This window comes from Festucalex cinctus, chromosome 1, assembly GCF_051991245.1.
Source record: "Festucalex cinctus isolate MCC-2025b chromosome 1, RoL_Fcin_1.0, whole genome shotgun sequence".
Lineage (NCBI taxonomy): Eukaryota > Metazoa > Chordata > Actinopteri > Syngnathiformes > Syngnathidae > Festucalex > Festucalex cinctus.
The window spans coordinates 11976212-11991008 of NC_135411.1; the positions used below are offsets into that span (position 1 = coordinate 11976212).

Below are 14797 nucleotides of genomic sequence, written 5' to 3' on the forward strand. Positions count from 1 at the left end.
GGGTTTTACCGACTATGGCCTTGGGCGTTTTGGTGATTACATGGTATGGGCGGGGCAGAAAACTACTTTTCTCTAGCATGTAATGTTTGGAAAAAGACATTAGAGACATTAGGTCGGTCTTGCAAGTAAACGTCAAAAGAGGAATGCCATCCTCTCACCACCTTTGCCTGGAATTCCACCATCTGCCCGCGGGCTTAACCCACTAATTGTGGCCTCACTTGCTACGCCATTGTCGCATGCCTGCGGTTGCCTTTTCCAAGCCACGGTTATATTAAGAAGCGGGTTTTTTAGTGGAACGGACGTCATGCTATCAGCCGAAATGATCACTGTTTGTGTGTAATGGCCGCCTGATTGATGTGCCTGAGGTTCCTGTGGTCCCGTGTCAAAGAGGCTTTGGCTGAGTCTGGCTTCTTATTAGATACCACCAAGAGTGGAAGTAAACAGTAGCTATGATGTAGGGTCGTCATAGAAATTATTGTAAAATACAGCTTCTTTTTTTCTTTTTGTCCTTTTTTTTATTTATTTTTTATTTTTTGTAAATAAGTGACTGATTGGCGCTGAGTGAGTTGGATTTGATATGTGTGATGCAATGTGGACATCTACTGGCCGACTTTAGGCATGACAACATAATGAAGTGTATTTGAGGGAAATCAGCTACTACTATTATACCGGTTGCTTAAATTGGTGAAAATAAATAAATAAATAAGCAGATCTATTTTACGACAAGTACATTTCCTCACCTACTATACTATTAGGACGACTGTTAATGATAAACATAAGATTTAATAATGGGCAAAATCACAATATGGGTAATGCTTATCAAAATATTTTAGCTAAAAAGTGTTTTGCACTTTTTTTTTAAGTTATTCACAAAATTATATTGTTAAAACATAATACATTTAAATGTAATAAAATAACTGCGATTGGCTGCAACCAGTCCAGGGTGTACCCTGCGTACTGCCTAAAGCCAGCTCTTATTCTGTTAGGTATTGATGTTGCAATTAAAAATATAAATAAATCAGTTTCATCATTGACTCTTAATGCAACTGATTCGCTGTGGCGACCCCTGAAGGGAAAAGCCGAAAGAAGAAGAAGAAGATTGACTCTTAATCGATAAATGCTTGATGCGTTATCAAACGTTGATTCAAACCTGCAATTTATTGACAAAATGATCATTCCCTCTGTTTTATACTGCTGTTGCGCATAAAAAGTATTGTAACAATATATATATTGACCCCAATAAACATTGTGTTTCAAAATGTACATAAAATCTTGAATGAAAAAGAAAAGATGGAAATACACGTAACGTCGTGCTTGTAACAGCATCCCTGCTTCCTGACCCTTCAAAGATGTGAACGACAAAACTAGTCACGATGGTCGCGTCGACCAATCACATCCTCGACCCCTACCGCTTGTTATATGACGAACAGGCGCGTTGTCCAATCGTGGGCTTACAATGGCCCTTCGAGCACGCCTTCTTTCTGGCTTTAGCCAATAGGGGCCGAGCAGTAATTACTAATTCATTACAACGAGAAGGGGAGTGACGCAGTTATTGAAAACCAAAAGCCACTCCACGCTTTCCCGCGTATGACCTGAAATAAACTCCACCGATCTCTTCCAATACGGGTTGCGGGCGACGAGCCTCGGAGGCAACGCGGAGGACAGGACGTCGCCGGCTGTGTGGATTGGGGGCTGTATGTGCCAGTCGTCGCGCTCCTTGGGATTCGGGTGCCATTCCGGTTGGAGGTTGCGGTCGAACCCCGAGGACTCGATGCGATAACCAGAGCGAGACATGCCGCAGCCCAAGTCACGAAAGCTCGCCATCCTCGGCTACCGATCCGTAGGTGAGGGCCGCTCACTCGACGAGAAGGGTTTGCTCTTCTCCGGATGAAGGGTGCCTGCGGCCGGGGCTAGGCTGTTGCGGGCCCTGTTCGGGTCCTTGCTTGCAGCATCCCTCCCTCCCTTCACCCAGGTGAAGGCGGCTCCGGCGCCGGCGCCAGGCCTCCGCCTTAACAGCTAAACGGTCAACATTTTTGACATACTTTCGCCATCAAACAACGACGTGACGGCGAGAAGCCACGCCCCCTACGCTAATGCGAGGCGAGCGGATGGATTTGACGCATGACTGGCCGGTTATGTCACCGCTAGCGCGACAATCGGGCGCAGTTTAGCTTAGATGTGTTAAAAAAAAAAAATGGAGGGTGGCCAGTGTGATGGATGCTTTAATATTCAGTTTGTAGATTTTTTTTTTTTTTTACATAATTACTCCATATTTGTAGCTAGTGCTAGAAGGGCCTACATTTACTCATCAGCAATGTGTGCCAGGCGTTTATATAACTATAAATAATGAAGCCTAATACACAGGCCAAGAACACATTTAAAAAAGTTATTTTATTGTATCTATGCTTATTCTTATCTGTATCAGTCTCAATAAAAACAGTTGCGTCAAGAAAGGGTTATGGTTTGAAAATAGGGTATCTAAAGGCAGTTAAAGCCAGGCTGAAGGTTAAAAGCCAGGGTCCTGGTTTCAAGTTATGGTTTCACGCCAGGGTTAGGATTTGCAGTTAGGGTTTGTATCCTAAGTTAGCGTTACAAGGTAGGGTTTAAAGCCAGGGTTAAGGTTGCAAATCAGGGTATGGGCTTTGTTTTTGTGTTGTCCCTAAAACGTGGCATTGAGCCCTTCCCTTCCTTTTCTACATCTTTGTTTGCTTCATATAGCCTTCATCCTTCCTTTGATACTGTCCAATTCCAAATATCTATTATCAGAGGTGGGTAATCCAGGTCCAGAAAGTAAAAACCCTGCCACACTATTGCTTTAGCCACAGGTGCATCTAATCAACCAGCAGATAAACAAGTTACTTACCAATCGGTCAAGTAGAACCTCCTGTGACTAAAGCCAAACTGTAGCAGGGTTTTTACTTTCTGGACCTGGATTACCCACCTCTGGACGGAGGTGGGTAATGCAGGTCCAGAAAGTAAAAACCCTGCCACCGTTTACAGTCACTTGTTTACCTGCTGGTTGATTAGATGCACCTGTGGCTAAAGCCAAACTGTGGCAGGGTTTTTACTTTCTGGACCTGGATTACCCACCTCTGCTGGATACTCATGGAGGCTCCCGATACAGATACGGCAAGAAAAAAAGAAAAAAGAAAAAAAAAAAAAGACATGTAGTAAGTCCTCCTTGGCATTAGTTGGCGCTATACTACAGCAGTTTGATACAGTGTGTATTTTTTTTCATTGTGTTTAATGCCATTTTATATATAGAGTACTAGATGTATCTGTATTCTGTATCAGTGAGTACTCAACGAGTACATACTTGTACTAGTGTCGATTTTGAAAAAGAAAACAAAAAAAAGTGGTATCGAACACCCCTATTTGATACCATTGATAACGCCCTTCCTTCATTGACCAAGTGTGGTAGTTGAGGCTCAGGTGTGTGTTAGAGCAGAATATTAGAATTATGGTAATTAGGGGCAGGAAATAAATTATTTGGGGTATGGTGTCTATTCTAGCAAAGGCAGTATATGAGGAAATACAGCAGGCGTTGATTGGCATGAAAACCATTACTGCAGTCAAGGAAGTAACAGTCATGTAGGTAGGGCGTTTTAAAAGCTAGTCCAGTATTTGAGGTATTTGGGTCATGGCATCCAGTAGAGCGGCTGCCAACATTTGATGAAATTTGGGCAGGGCCTCTGTTAGTAATTGAATTGAGTCAAGGCATCTGTTAATCTCGTTTGCTCCCAATAACGTATAAATCCGTTTTTTTAAATGATTTGTCCCAAAGACGTATTTATACGTTTTTTTTTGTTTTTTGTGTTTTTATTTTTTTATGCTAGAGCATACAGAAGGCTTTGATGCAGCCTCTCAACTGCAAAGAAGGGTTGCAGAAATGGTAGTTATTACACAAACGGCCAGCAGGTGGCAGCAGAGCAAAAGAGATCAACCAGGGCCATCTCGAATAAAAGCTAAATTACTTACAATTTTAAATAGATTTGTGAAAACTGATGAAACTTAGCTCTCTTCTAATGCTAATTGCTGCAAAACGGAAACAGATAGAAACTTACTTTTTTTTCCGAATGAAAGAAGAAACTTTAATCTTTCTTTTGATAGGTTCCATATTTTTATAGCAATAGAACACAATATTCTGTGGGACTTGCAAAATCTGTCAAAATCCAGTAAAACAGCCGGGAGAGAACGGGATTGCTTCTGTGAAAATGGCTGGGCGTGAATGAGTTGGTTAAAGACAAGTGCACGCTTACGGGAAATATTGTAATCCGGGCATAGAATTTATTTCTGTTTATTTTAAAGTTGACTGTAAATGATCTCTGTAGTAATATTAAGATTGGGTGCAAAACAATTAAAGGACAATGCCAAGTGATGGGTGAGTCCACCTATCCAGTGAGCCACACCTGCCAACCTCACATTTCCAATGATTGCTCTTACGATGATTTTTCTTTTACAGGAAAGTCGTCTCTGACCATTCAGTTTGTCGAGGGCCAATTTGTCGACTCCTATGACCCCACAATAGAAAACAGTAAGTACTAGATAAGGTGGATCACTTTGTCTTTTTTTATTTGTCCCATTTGCAATCAGGATTTTGTCTGTTTTGAATTTGCATAAGGATTTGCATCAGGCTAACAAATTGAAATGTACTATTTAAAGCAGTTCCCAGATGTTTTAATACCATGTCTGTGGCAGGCCTGCTTCCAAATACTCTGAGGTTTTATTCCTAAAAAGTACATTTAACATTATTTTAAAAGTATATATAACATTGTAAGTCACCATAACTTTATGCACATTCTTTCACATGTCACTAGAGGGAGCATGCGTTCCACACACAGACTGCTGCTCTGTATTGGCCACTTGGATGAATGCTTGTGTGAGTGCCTGTTAGTCTTTATGTGCCCTGCAATTGGCTGGCAATCAATCCAGGGTGGCCCCCGCCTTTTGCCTAATATCAGCCGTCCTTTGAAGATTGTGGATCTTCACTCAGCCACGTTTTGAAGTCAGGAACCGGATAACTCGGGGTGGGTTATGTAAATGAATAGCTTGCTCACACAAATTTGCAGAAATGGGCAGATGACTTTAGATTAATTTAGCGGTTTTCCATTGATTGAACTACAATAATTGAATAGCTGCCATTCAAAAGTGCATTTTCCATAATAGGAGAAATGACTTAATCAATGTCCAATCCAGCAGCCGTTTCAGAGACTAGTGAATCCGCAATCCAAACTTTCCTGAAGGCTTTGTCGTTTTATCCTGAGCCTGTTGTCTGGCGTGCCGCTATAAATAACTTGTAAGCAGTTAGTGTAAAAGCAAAGTGTCAGCGTTCTCTGCGAGCGGGCGCAATATCGACGCGTGCCTGCACCCGGTGAACCCGCTCGCAATGGATCCACTCCGAAGAGCATCTGGAGATGTATCACACTGTCTTATGAGTTTTCTTCTTCTTCACTCTGCAGCATTTACTAAAATGATCACGATAAACGGACAGGAATATCATCTTCAGTTGGTGGACACAGCGGGACAGGTAGGACACCCCTCCTGAAAAATAAATACACACTACTAGTCTTTTCAGCATTATGATCAGCTATATCAGATCCAAGGTTATTATAGGTAACAAAAACTAACGAGATAACGAAAAATAAAATTGAAAAACATTTATGTTAACAAAATAAAATATAAATGAAAATGTTTTAAAAAGAAAAGTAATAAACTAATCTTATATTACAAATAATAAAAATATAATTATAGTGAAAATTACCTTTTTCGTCATTTCAATGTATTTATTTTGGTATTGCTATACATCCGTACAGAAGAAGGAAAGTCAAATGAGGAAAGCCTGGCTGGCCACCAGGCTTCTAAAGCACTGGGGGAAAACTTGCATTTTTTTAAAAGGGAAAAAATATCACTAGTCGTTGAATATTTAGATTTTATTAACCATGCTACAGAAGGGAGTCCTACTATTTGGAGCAATATTTATCTCCCAAACCCAAAGTGTTCATTTTTATTAGGTCTGGCTTTAAAAAAAAACTTTAAAAAAATCAGATAATCGATATTGAATTGATTTTCCTTTACAAGCTTGATATTGATTCAATAAACCATGAATCAATTACTTTAATATCTCTTTTCCCATAAATTCATAAGAAAATATAATTTTAAAGGCCAATTTTTTGTATATTAGTTTTCTCGAAATTTACTATTCACATGAATTTAAATATATTTTCGTACATTTATGAAAGATTTGACTTATTGCGCTTTAACACCATTCAGAATATTTTTTTAGTTTATATTTACTACAATTTTTGAATTAGAATTATGAGAATATTTTCATCTCATCCTTGCTGATGTCAATGTTTGTGTCACACTTAAGTGATTATAATAAATGTTTCTTTCATTAATAAACTAAATCATTTAACCAGATATTGCCTCCATAAAATTTAATTTCTAATTAATAGTTTGTGTGGAGTATTTAATTATGTCCTTGATACTTAAGAAGAATTGATGTTCCATTATTAACTCATAACTCCCATTTTCACTGAAGCAATCCCCTTCGCTGCTGGCTGTTTTACTGGATTTTGACTGATTTTGCAACGCCCACAGAATATCGTATTCTATTGCTATAAAAACATGGAACCTACCAAAAGAAACATTACAGTCTCGTCGGGAAAAAAAGTAGATTTGTATTTGTTTCCATTTTGCAGCAATTAGCATTAGAATATAGCTAAGTTTTATCATGATTCACAAATCTGTTTAAAGCTGTAGGGAAAACAGCTTGTTGCAACATGGCCGTGGTTGATTTCTTATACTCTGTTGCCACCCGCTGGCCGTTTTTGTAATAACTATCTTTGCTTTAAGTGACCTCTTCAGTTCAGAGGCTGCATCAAATTCTTCTGTATGCGCCAGCATTAAATAAATAAATAAATAAATAAATAAATAAAAAATGTATAAATATGTTTTTGGGATCATGGCAATATTTAAAATCGAACATTTTTCTACGTGCTTGGGAGCAAATGAGTTAACAATATCGGATTGAATTGAAGTGAATCGAATCGGGAGAAATTGAATTGAACTGAACTCTTGTGAATCGAAATCTAATCGATTGAGGAAATTTGAATCAATACCGAGCCCTAATTTTTATTGTACTTTTACTTTTTCTATCTCCACAGGATGAGTACTCCATCTTCCCACAGACGTACTCCATAGACATAAACGGCTACATCCTGGTCTATTCTGTCACGTCCAATAAAAGGTGTGCCTTCCTTGCGCTAGCGACGGCAAACATAGTGGCAAAATGACTGATTAAACGGACGTTTCTTGCAGCTTTGAAGTGGTCCAAGTGATCCACGAAAAACTGCTGGACATGGTGGGGAAAGTTCAGTGAGTACCACGTCCTCGACTTGTTTGCCAGCGGGCGCATTCCGAAAAGGTATGAAAACGTGTCACTTTTCTTCCCCCGGCGCTAGAGTTCCCATCATGCTGGTCGGAAACAAGAACGACCTCCACATGGAGCGGTATGTCGTCAAACAATCTGTGCTGTTGGTGGAGAGGCAGATGTACCTAATGTTGTGGCCTTGATCTTTTTTATTATAGGGTAATCAGCTGCGAAGAGGGGAAAGCATTAGCTGACTCCTGGAACGCTGCCTTCATGGAATCCTCGGCCAAAGAAAATCAGGTACTGAGTGAAAATATTTGCCCCATTTTGGGAGATTTACAGCTCGGTAGTTTTTCAGGAGCTTGGGGATAGTTTATTTTGTGCAAAATGCGCTTTTTCTTTTTTTGGGAGGAAGAAGCGAATTTCAAGTCACTTTAGATCACGTTCAACACACTCCCCATCATCTGTTAGTGATATTTGGGATCTTGATGGATCAGGCCCATGGAGGGCGTCAAAACAGCGTCATGAATAGAGCTGTCAAAATTAATCGAGTAATCGATTGTCAAATTAATTGACAGCTATTTTAATCATCGTTTGGAGGCTTTTGTTTTTTTTAATTGTCCAAATCATCTGATTTCAGCATATAAACTAGGGATGTAACGATATCCAAACATCACAATACGATATTAGCGCGATATGAAGCTCACGATACGATAATTATCACAATATTGTGGGGAGGATGGCGATACAAAAGGTCACAATATTGTTAAAAAAAAAAAAAAAAAGAGGTCATACAACAACAAAAAATACACCAAATTGTGTTTTTGTACATTACAGCAATGAAAAATATTTAAAAAATATATACATCAAAAATATCGAAATATTGAGGCACTAGTACAAGCATTACAATAAATTAATACATTTTTATTATTATTAATGATTAATAAATTAGTAATCAATTTAATAAAATAAGAAATTAATAAATACAATAAGTTGAGTTCCTCCACATATTGACCCTGTTCACAAGTATGTTACGTTCCCCTTCATCTGACCATTAGCGTGGATTTTAAACATAGAAGAGCCAAAACATGCCTTGTGAAAATTAAACTGCACTAAAAAAAAAAACTAGCCACCAGAGGGTGCTAGAACTACACAAATGGAAATCAACCTGACTTTTTTTAACAGATGTGCTGCTTTTAATATTGTGACATGACAATGACGATATATTGTGGCAGTTTTAATATTCCGATATCACGATATTGCCGTTATCGTTTAATATCAACAGTAATTGTTCACTGATTTCTGTAGTTCTTCATGTTGGAAGACTGATTATCTTCTGTTTTTAATCAAAATAAGCCATTTGCAAACATCGGTTTCTACTTTGGAAAACAATGACTGAACCAGTAACATAAGAATCCCCTTTTTTATTTATTTTTTTATTTTTTTTTGTTTAAATCACTATGTGACTGTGAAGTACGGAATAAGCACTAATCACTGGTAATCAACAGTAGTGAGGGGAAAAATTATTTTGTAATACACTTTACTGCAAAATTAAAATGAATCTGATTTGTCGATTAATTGATTGAATAGATTGATAGATTAATCGATTCTAAAAATATTGGATAGTGACGGCACTAGTCATGAACTTTGTGTGCAGACGGCCGTGGAGGTTTTTCGTAGGATGATCCTGGAGGCGGAGAAGATGGACGGCGGCGCTCAGCCCGGCAAGACGTCTTGCGCCGTCATGTAGGCGGAGCCTGCAACCAACGTGACTACACACACACACACACAAACATGCACGCAAACAAACAGGTGGGCACTTTCGTTGTTACGTCAGCCCGTCATTGACGGATGCCAACATTTTCAGCGAGTGCTTTATGACGCAAAGCCTTAAAAAAAAAAAAAATACACAGACTGAGCACCGGCAGGAGCCAGTTCAGGTCCGTCGAAACATATGATCGTTCTGTCGTTTCTTGCCATTAAAGCGCTCGCTGAAAACGCGGAAGCATCCGTCAACGACGGGCCGACGTCACCTCAGAAGTGCGCACCCGTGCAAACAAAAACACAGACAGGACAACTGCACTGCACTAGGATATCCCGTTTTACTTGAAGGCTAGCTAACGCCACTTCTCCACCACCGCGCCGGGTCCTGATAATCCTCCATGGCCCTGGAACTCGTTATTTATCCGTTGTCGTCATCCATGTTTTCCTTTGGGTGTGCTTGGTGAGGAAGCGGGAAGCGTGTGACGCTCATGAATTTCATCGCAAAGCGTGTATCGGAGCAAGCCTTTTCCCCACCATATGATCATGATAATAAGAACAGGAGAAAGCGGATGTTTCTTCTGGTACTTTTGATTTGTTTCCATATAGCAGTACGTGTCAGCCAAATAGTAGTAAGCAAACAAAAACCGTCATCCATTTTTTAAAGTTGAAAATGTTGTACAAATGTTTTGGATTGTAATCATTAAAGCCCAAAGTGGTTATGTAAAAAAAAGGGCTTGTTTGCGCTTTCTTTTCTTTGAGGGGATTGCTGCTTCGATTGGTCGCTATGTTCCATCCTAAAGCGGCGCAAACGAAGGTAAGTCTAGGAAAATACCAAAAGAAAGAAATGGGAATGCACTTGGCACGGAAACAGGGCTCTTAATATTTAAGATATTTGGCTCGACCCATTTCGGACCCTGATATCAAGACAAATCTACTCTTATAACACACCTCAGACCAAAAGATAACCTGATTGGACCATCTTAAAAGATGGATAGTCTTGGTCGGGAAGGGGAAAAATCGAGAGACAAAAACACCCCAGTTGTCTTTGTGTGTACCCGGCCTCACTTTAAAAGCCTTACTATGGTTTACGACCCTAATTTGAAACGCTAACCCAGTCTTGAAACTTATCATTTGAAGCACTAATCCTTAACTCACCATTTTTCAAAATCATAATCTTGCCTTGAAACGCCAAACTGAAGTTCAAAACTATTTTGAAGCCCACATCCTGGTTTGATACCTTAACCCTTATGAAAATCACAACCCTATCTTGAAAATCTAAATTGGAACCCTACCCAAAATGAGAAACCCTAACAATTATTTATTTGGCTTGAAATCCCAATTTTAAACCCAAACTCGGATATTGGCTTGACTCCACCAGTAACATATTTTTTAAAGGCACGGTCTTCTGTTTTCACTCAGGAAAATGCACTATATAAATATGGCATTTATACACCTGAACTCCTTCACAATCTACACCTCTGGGCTTCTGTTAATGTGGGGTGGGGGTTTAGGAAAAAATCACCACCACACATTAACAAAAGCCCAGAGGTGTAGATTGGGTATACATCCTGTATTTATATAGTGCATTTTCCTGAGTGAAAACAGAAGACCGTGCCTTTAAAGTTGAGGTTGGAAGTTTTTATGGTGTAACCTTGTAGATCGAGATTATCATCGACAGGAAGAATAATATTTCAAACTCAATTTAATTTCTCAAAATATTGTGGTATGGTATCATTCTGAGTAATCCATTCCATCAGCATACACTCATGTTTAACACCAACAACAACAACAAAAAGACTCAAGTATGCACTTCTTTGTATTTATTTATTTATTTATTTTGTCTTTATAATGCTTTGCAAGCCAATTAAAGGACATCAAGGGTTGAGTTCTCCTGCCGCTTTGGTGCACCTATCAGAGAAAGTAAAAAAAAAAAAAAAAAAAAAAGACTTTCAGGTTCACGACATCATCTCTGTTTTGTCTTTCTGGAGCTTTTGTCTGGCTTGTCTTGAGATTCAGGACTTGTATCTGTTGCAACCTGAAGTCTCATACTTAATGGGTGGAATGGGCCATTTGCCATTTCAAAGCTGTGTCAAATGGACCCAACCAACGCCCCCGCCCCCAATAACGTTTTTGTTTTATTGTCATTTCATAAGAAAAGAAAAGTACTGACTGGGGTACGAGTGCTTCTCGCATCTATTCCTCTAACTGGCGAATGCGGGTGTGTTGGCGGAGGCCAGTCAGACCGTAGCGACCAGGCTGGACAATCTGACCATGGTGATGATGAGCTGGACAATCTGATTACGGACATCAGGACTGCCTTTCGCATGGAACTCATCACCTGCGCCTGAATAATAAATAAAAAAAAAAAGGTCAAATGACCCCTAACCCCTGAGAGACATCGTCTCTCCAGTGTGTCCTGGGTCGTCTCCAGGGCCTTCTACCGGTGGGACATGCCCGGAACACCTCTCCGGGGAGGCGTCCAGGAGGCATCCCAACCAGATGCCCGAGCCACCTCAGCTGGCTTGACTCTGAGTCCCTCCCGGATGTCCGAGCTTCTCACCCTATCTCTAAGGGAGAGCCCCAAGACACCCTGCGGAGGAAACTCATTTCGGCTTCTTGTTTTCGGTAATGACCCACAGCTCGTGACCACAGGTGAGGGTCGGAACGTACAAACTCAATTCCAATCAAGTTGGCACGTTGTAGAACCCAATGATTTGCAAATCATATTCAACCTATATTGAATTGAATATGCTACTACAAATACAATATACTTCTAGTTCAAACTAATCAATTGTATTGTTTTAGCAAATAATCATGAACTTAGAATTTTATGGCTGCAACATGTTCCAAAAAAGCTTGGACATGGTCATGACAATGAGGGATGGACAATACCAGTGATTTTGGATTCGATCCGACACAATACCTTGGCCAAAATCGTGATATCGATACGATATCAACATTGGGATTTTTTGAAAACACAATCAAATAAAATCACGTGAGCTGTTAATATGACATTTTTACAGTCAGTCACACTCGTCAATTGAAGTGTCTTTTAGTGTTGTTTGATACTGCAAATTTTTGGTGTTGAACGAAGTAAATATAGGTCTGGTTGCGCAGATACCAATACTTCTAGAAAACGATGGTGTGTGTGCGTGAAAAACATACAAAACAAAACAAAAACATCATACATTAACCAAAAATGAATGTGATGCCAAAAGAAAAAAAAAAATGTTGATTAAAAAAAAAAAGGGGTCACTTTTGGCAATATTTTTTGTTAAGTGGTCAAAATGTGTTTGACAGATTTATTGTTCCATAAGGTGGCTACATATTTCTTTTGGCTGGACGGTAGGTTTATTTCACGTCTCAATTTTTTATGTTTCTGACTTACATTGAAGACTTTACACTGTGCACATATTCTGTATGTGTTAGTGTCTTTTTTTTTTAAGGTTAAATGATTATATTTCAAAATAAATTGTCAGCCTTTTGTTTTCCTGATCCTTATTTTGAATAGGAAACAAAACAATTATAACTGTCAATAACATCTATAGAAGACATTATTGTTGTTTTTTAAACGTTTGAAGATATTTTAAAAAAAAATTGTGGTGATTTAAGATTAACGTCTGCAAGCAACAAATGTCACTATAAGTTTTCATCCATCCATTTTCTTGACCGCTTATTCCTCACAAGGGTCGCGGGGGCTGCTGGCACCTATCTCAGCTGGCTCTGGGCAGTAGGCGGGGGACACCCTGGACTGGTCGCCAACCAATCGCAGGGCCACTATAAGTTTTGAATATCGAAATGAATCATATCGAATCGAAAATCGTTTAGTTCCCAGACTTAATCGAACCGATCCAAACATTGACCGATTTTATGTTACTCTGTTCTTCCCCAGCATTATCCTCCCTAAATAATAAAATACTACAAAAGGTTCTCTTGACTTATTAAAATGATACTCACCAACGCTGATGAGCAGGGCAACGCTCAAAGCCAAGAGCAACAACTTCATTGTGCTGTTCAACACGAGCTGACCTTGATAAAAGATACATTTGGTTCACAACAACATCAATAAATGAAGGCACATTCGTAAAACTCGAACGTAGAAAAGTACATCTATAGCCTACCTTCTTTGCTGGGACGTTTTGGTTTGTGCCGTTTGTAACAAGAGTACCAAGACGACCTGTTGAGTGTACGCTCTTGCCTTTATAAATGACCTTTGATGTATTGCCGCGCTCTGTCATGTGACCGCACGTACCACCAATAAGAGCCGCTTATGGTCAGTAGTGCGGAAGGAGCCAGGCAACGCGTGTGGAAATGTTTGTTATGGATCGAGGTGGGTTTTTTAGAAAGCTCTATCTTGAATATAGTTATGTTGAAACTTAAACGCCTACTTATTGACTTGTAGAGCCGACTGCCAGCACCGGACTGCATTGTTTCACCGTCGTCACCAATGAGACCAATTTTTTATCGGTCACTTTTTTTTATAGCCGCTATTATTGACTTAAGTTCACACATTGTCCTCGTTCCAATTTTGAAGATGTCACTTAAGTTGAAAGATGCGCCCGCCCTATGTTCCCAAGTATCTTGTCAAATATGTAATTTGACATTCATCCAGATAATTATCATGAATGAGCTCAACATGTTCTTGCCCCACCTTACCCGTCGGCGCTCATCCACCCCGACGCACCTGCTGGTGCCTCAGGTCAGCGGACCACACTACTGGAGGTGCCGAGGACTCATGAGAAGCTCAGAGGGGATCGAGCAATTCAGGTGCCTGAAATGTAACTTTCTGTTAAATATGATGCACTTTTAAAACCCGTCTTAAAACAACACATCTTTGTTCTTTGGCTTTTGACTCAGCAGGAGAGTTAGCATTGCTTCAGTGTTTTATATAATTATATTGTATGACTTTATTATTTTATTTATACTTATATAAGCGAAGTGCGCATCTCGAATTCAAGGTGCATTATGGGTAGCGGCGTGGTGCATTGTGGGTAGGCGAAACTACCAAACGGTCATTGAAAATGAATTGGATTCGATGGAATCGGCTCTGGAAACGTTTTAACCGCTGGAAAGTTGCTGTTTTTTTATTAACATGCATAGCATGTGGTTTATTGACACCGGGGAAGTTGACTTACAAGCTTTAAAGTGTACAGTTACGCAAAGCTTGTCACCACTCGAATCTCCGCCATTCAAATTGATAGGGGAGTTGGTAGCCTCGTTTTTTTTTTTCTCGCGCATGCGCAAACTTAATGCGCACTTCGCTTTTACTTACCTAATTATGATATTTATTCATTTTTTGTTTGTTTTTACCTGTCTCTACTGCATGACTGAATTTTACTCCATGTACAGCACTTTGTATGCAGAAATGTTTGTTTTAAAGTGCTTTATAAATAAAGTTAGGTTGAGTTCTGAGCACCACAGGTACATGTAATGACGTAATGCTGGTTTGAAATTCCAATTTGAAACTCCAATACAGGGGTGGCCAAACTTTTTCATTTGAGGGCCACATACAGAAAATCAGAAGGACGCATGACATCAAAGCAAACGTTTTGATGTATGTAAGGCTCTGTGTCTGTCTCTAGCTAGCTGCTAGCCACAAACAACGGAGAGCTGTACTGTATCACACAATGACGGCGCAATTAACTTGCGGTTTCTTCGCGT

General features: G+C 39.6%; 1 protein-coding gene and 1 long non-coding RNA gene across 3 annotated transcripts; one reads left to right on the forward strand and one right to left on the reverse strand.

The window, feature by feature from the left end:
- The first annotated feature begins 1509 nt into the window (after positions 1 to 1509).
- On the forward strand, positions 1510 to 9866 carry rheb (Ras homolog, mTORC1 binding). The gene is made up of 8 exons (XM_077516559.1): positions 1510 to 1844; positions 4463 to 4534; positions 5460 to 5527; positions 7167 to 7249; positions 7321 to 7377; positions 7464 to 7511; positions 7591 to 7672; positions 9030 to 9866. The coding sequence occupies exons 1-8, from the start codon at positions 1793 to 1795 to the stop codon at positions 9120 to 9122; spliced, it is 555 nt and encodes a 184-aa protein (XP_077372685.1). The 5' UTR covers positions 1510 to 1792; the 3' UTR covers positions 9123 to 9866.
- A 1113-nt stretch (positions 9867 to 10979) lies between these two features.
- LOC144016005 (uncharacterized) lies at positions 10980 to 14076 on the reverse strand. 2 transcript variants are annotated; one of them, XR_013282824.1, is made up of 5 exons: positions 13793 to 14076; positions 13258 to 13313; positions 13094 to 13165; positions 11307 to 11480; positions 10980 to 11044 (listed from the first exon to the last, which is right to left on the reverse strand). It is a non-coding gene; the product is annotated as an uncharacterized LOC144016005 (long non-coding RNA). The 2 variants fall into 2 exon arrangements; XR_013282825.1 differs by lacking the exon at positions 10980 to 11044 and having other exon boundaries at positions 11119 to 11480.
- Between the last annotated feature and the right edge of the window lie 721 nt (positions 14077 to 14797).

Coding starts and splice junctions, on each gene's coding strand:
- rheb (XM_077516559.1), top strand. CDS start 1,793: ATGCCGCAGCCCAAGTCACGAAAGCTCGCCATCCTCGGCTACCGATCC. Junction 7,378..7,463: donor GACATGGTGGGGAAAGTTCA/GTGAGTACCACG, acceptor CCCCGGCGCTAG/AGTTCCCATCATGCTGGTCG. Junction 7,673..9,029: donor CCTCGGCCAAAGAAAATCAG/GTACTGAGTGAA, acceptor CTTTGTGTGCAG/ACGGCCGTGGAGGTTTTTCG.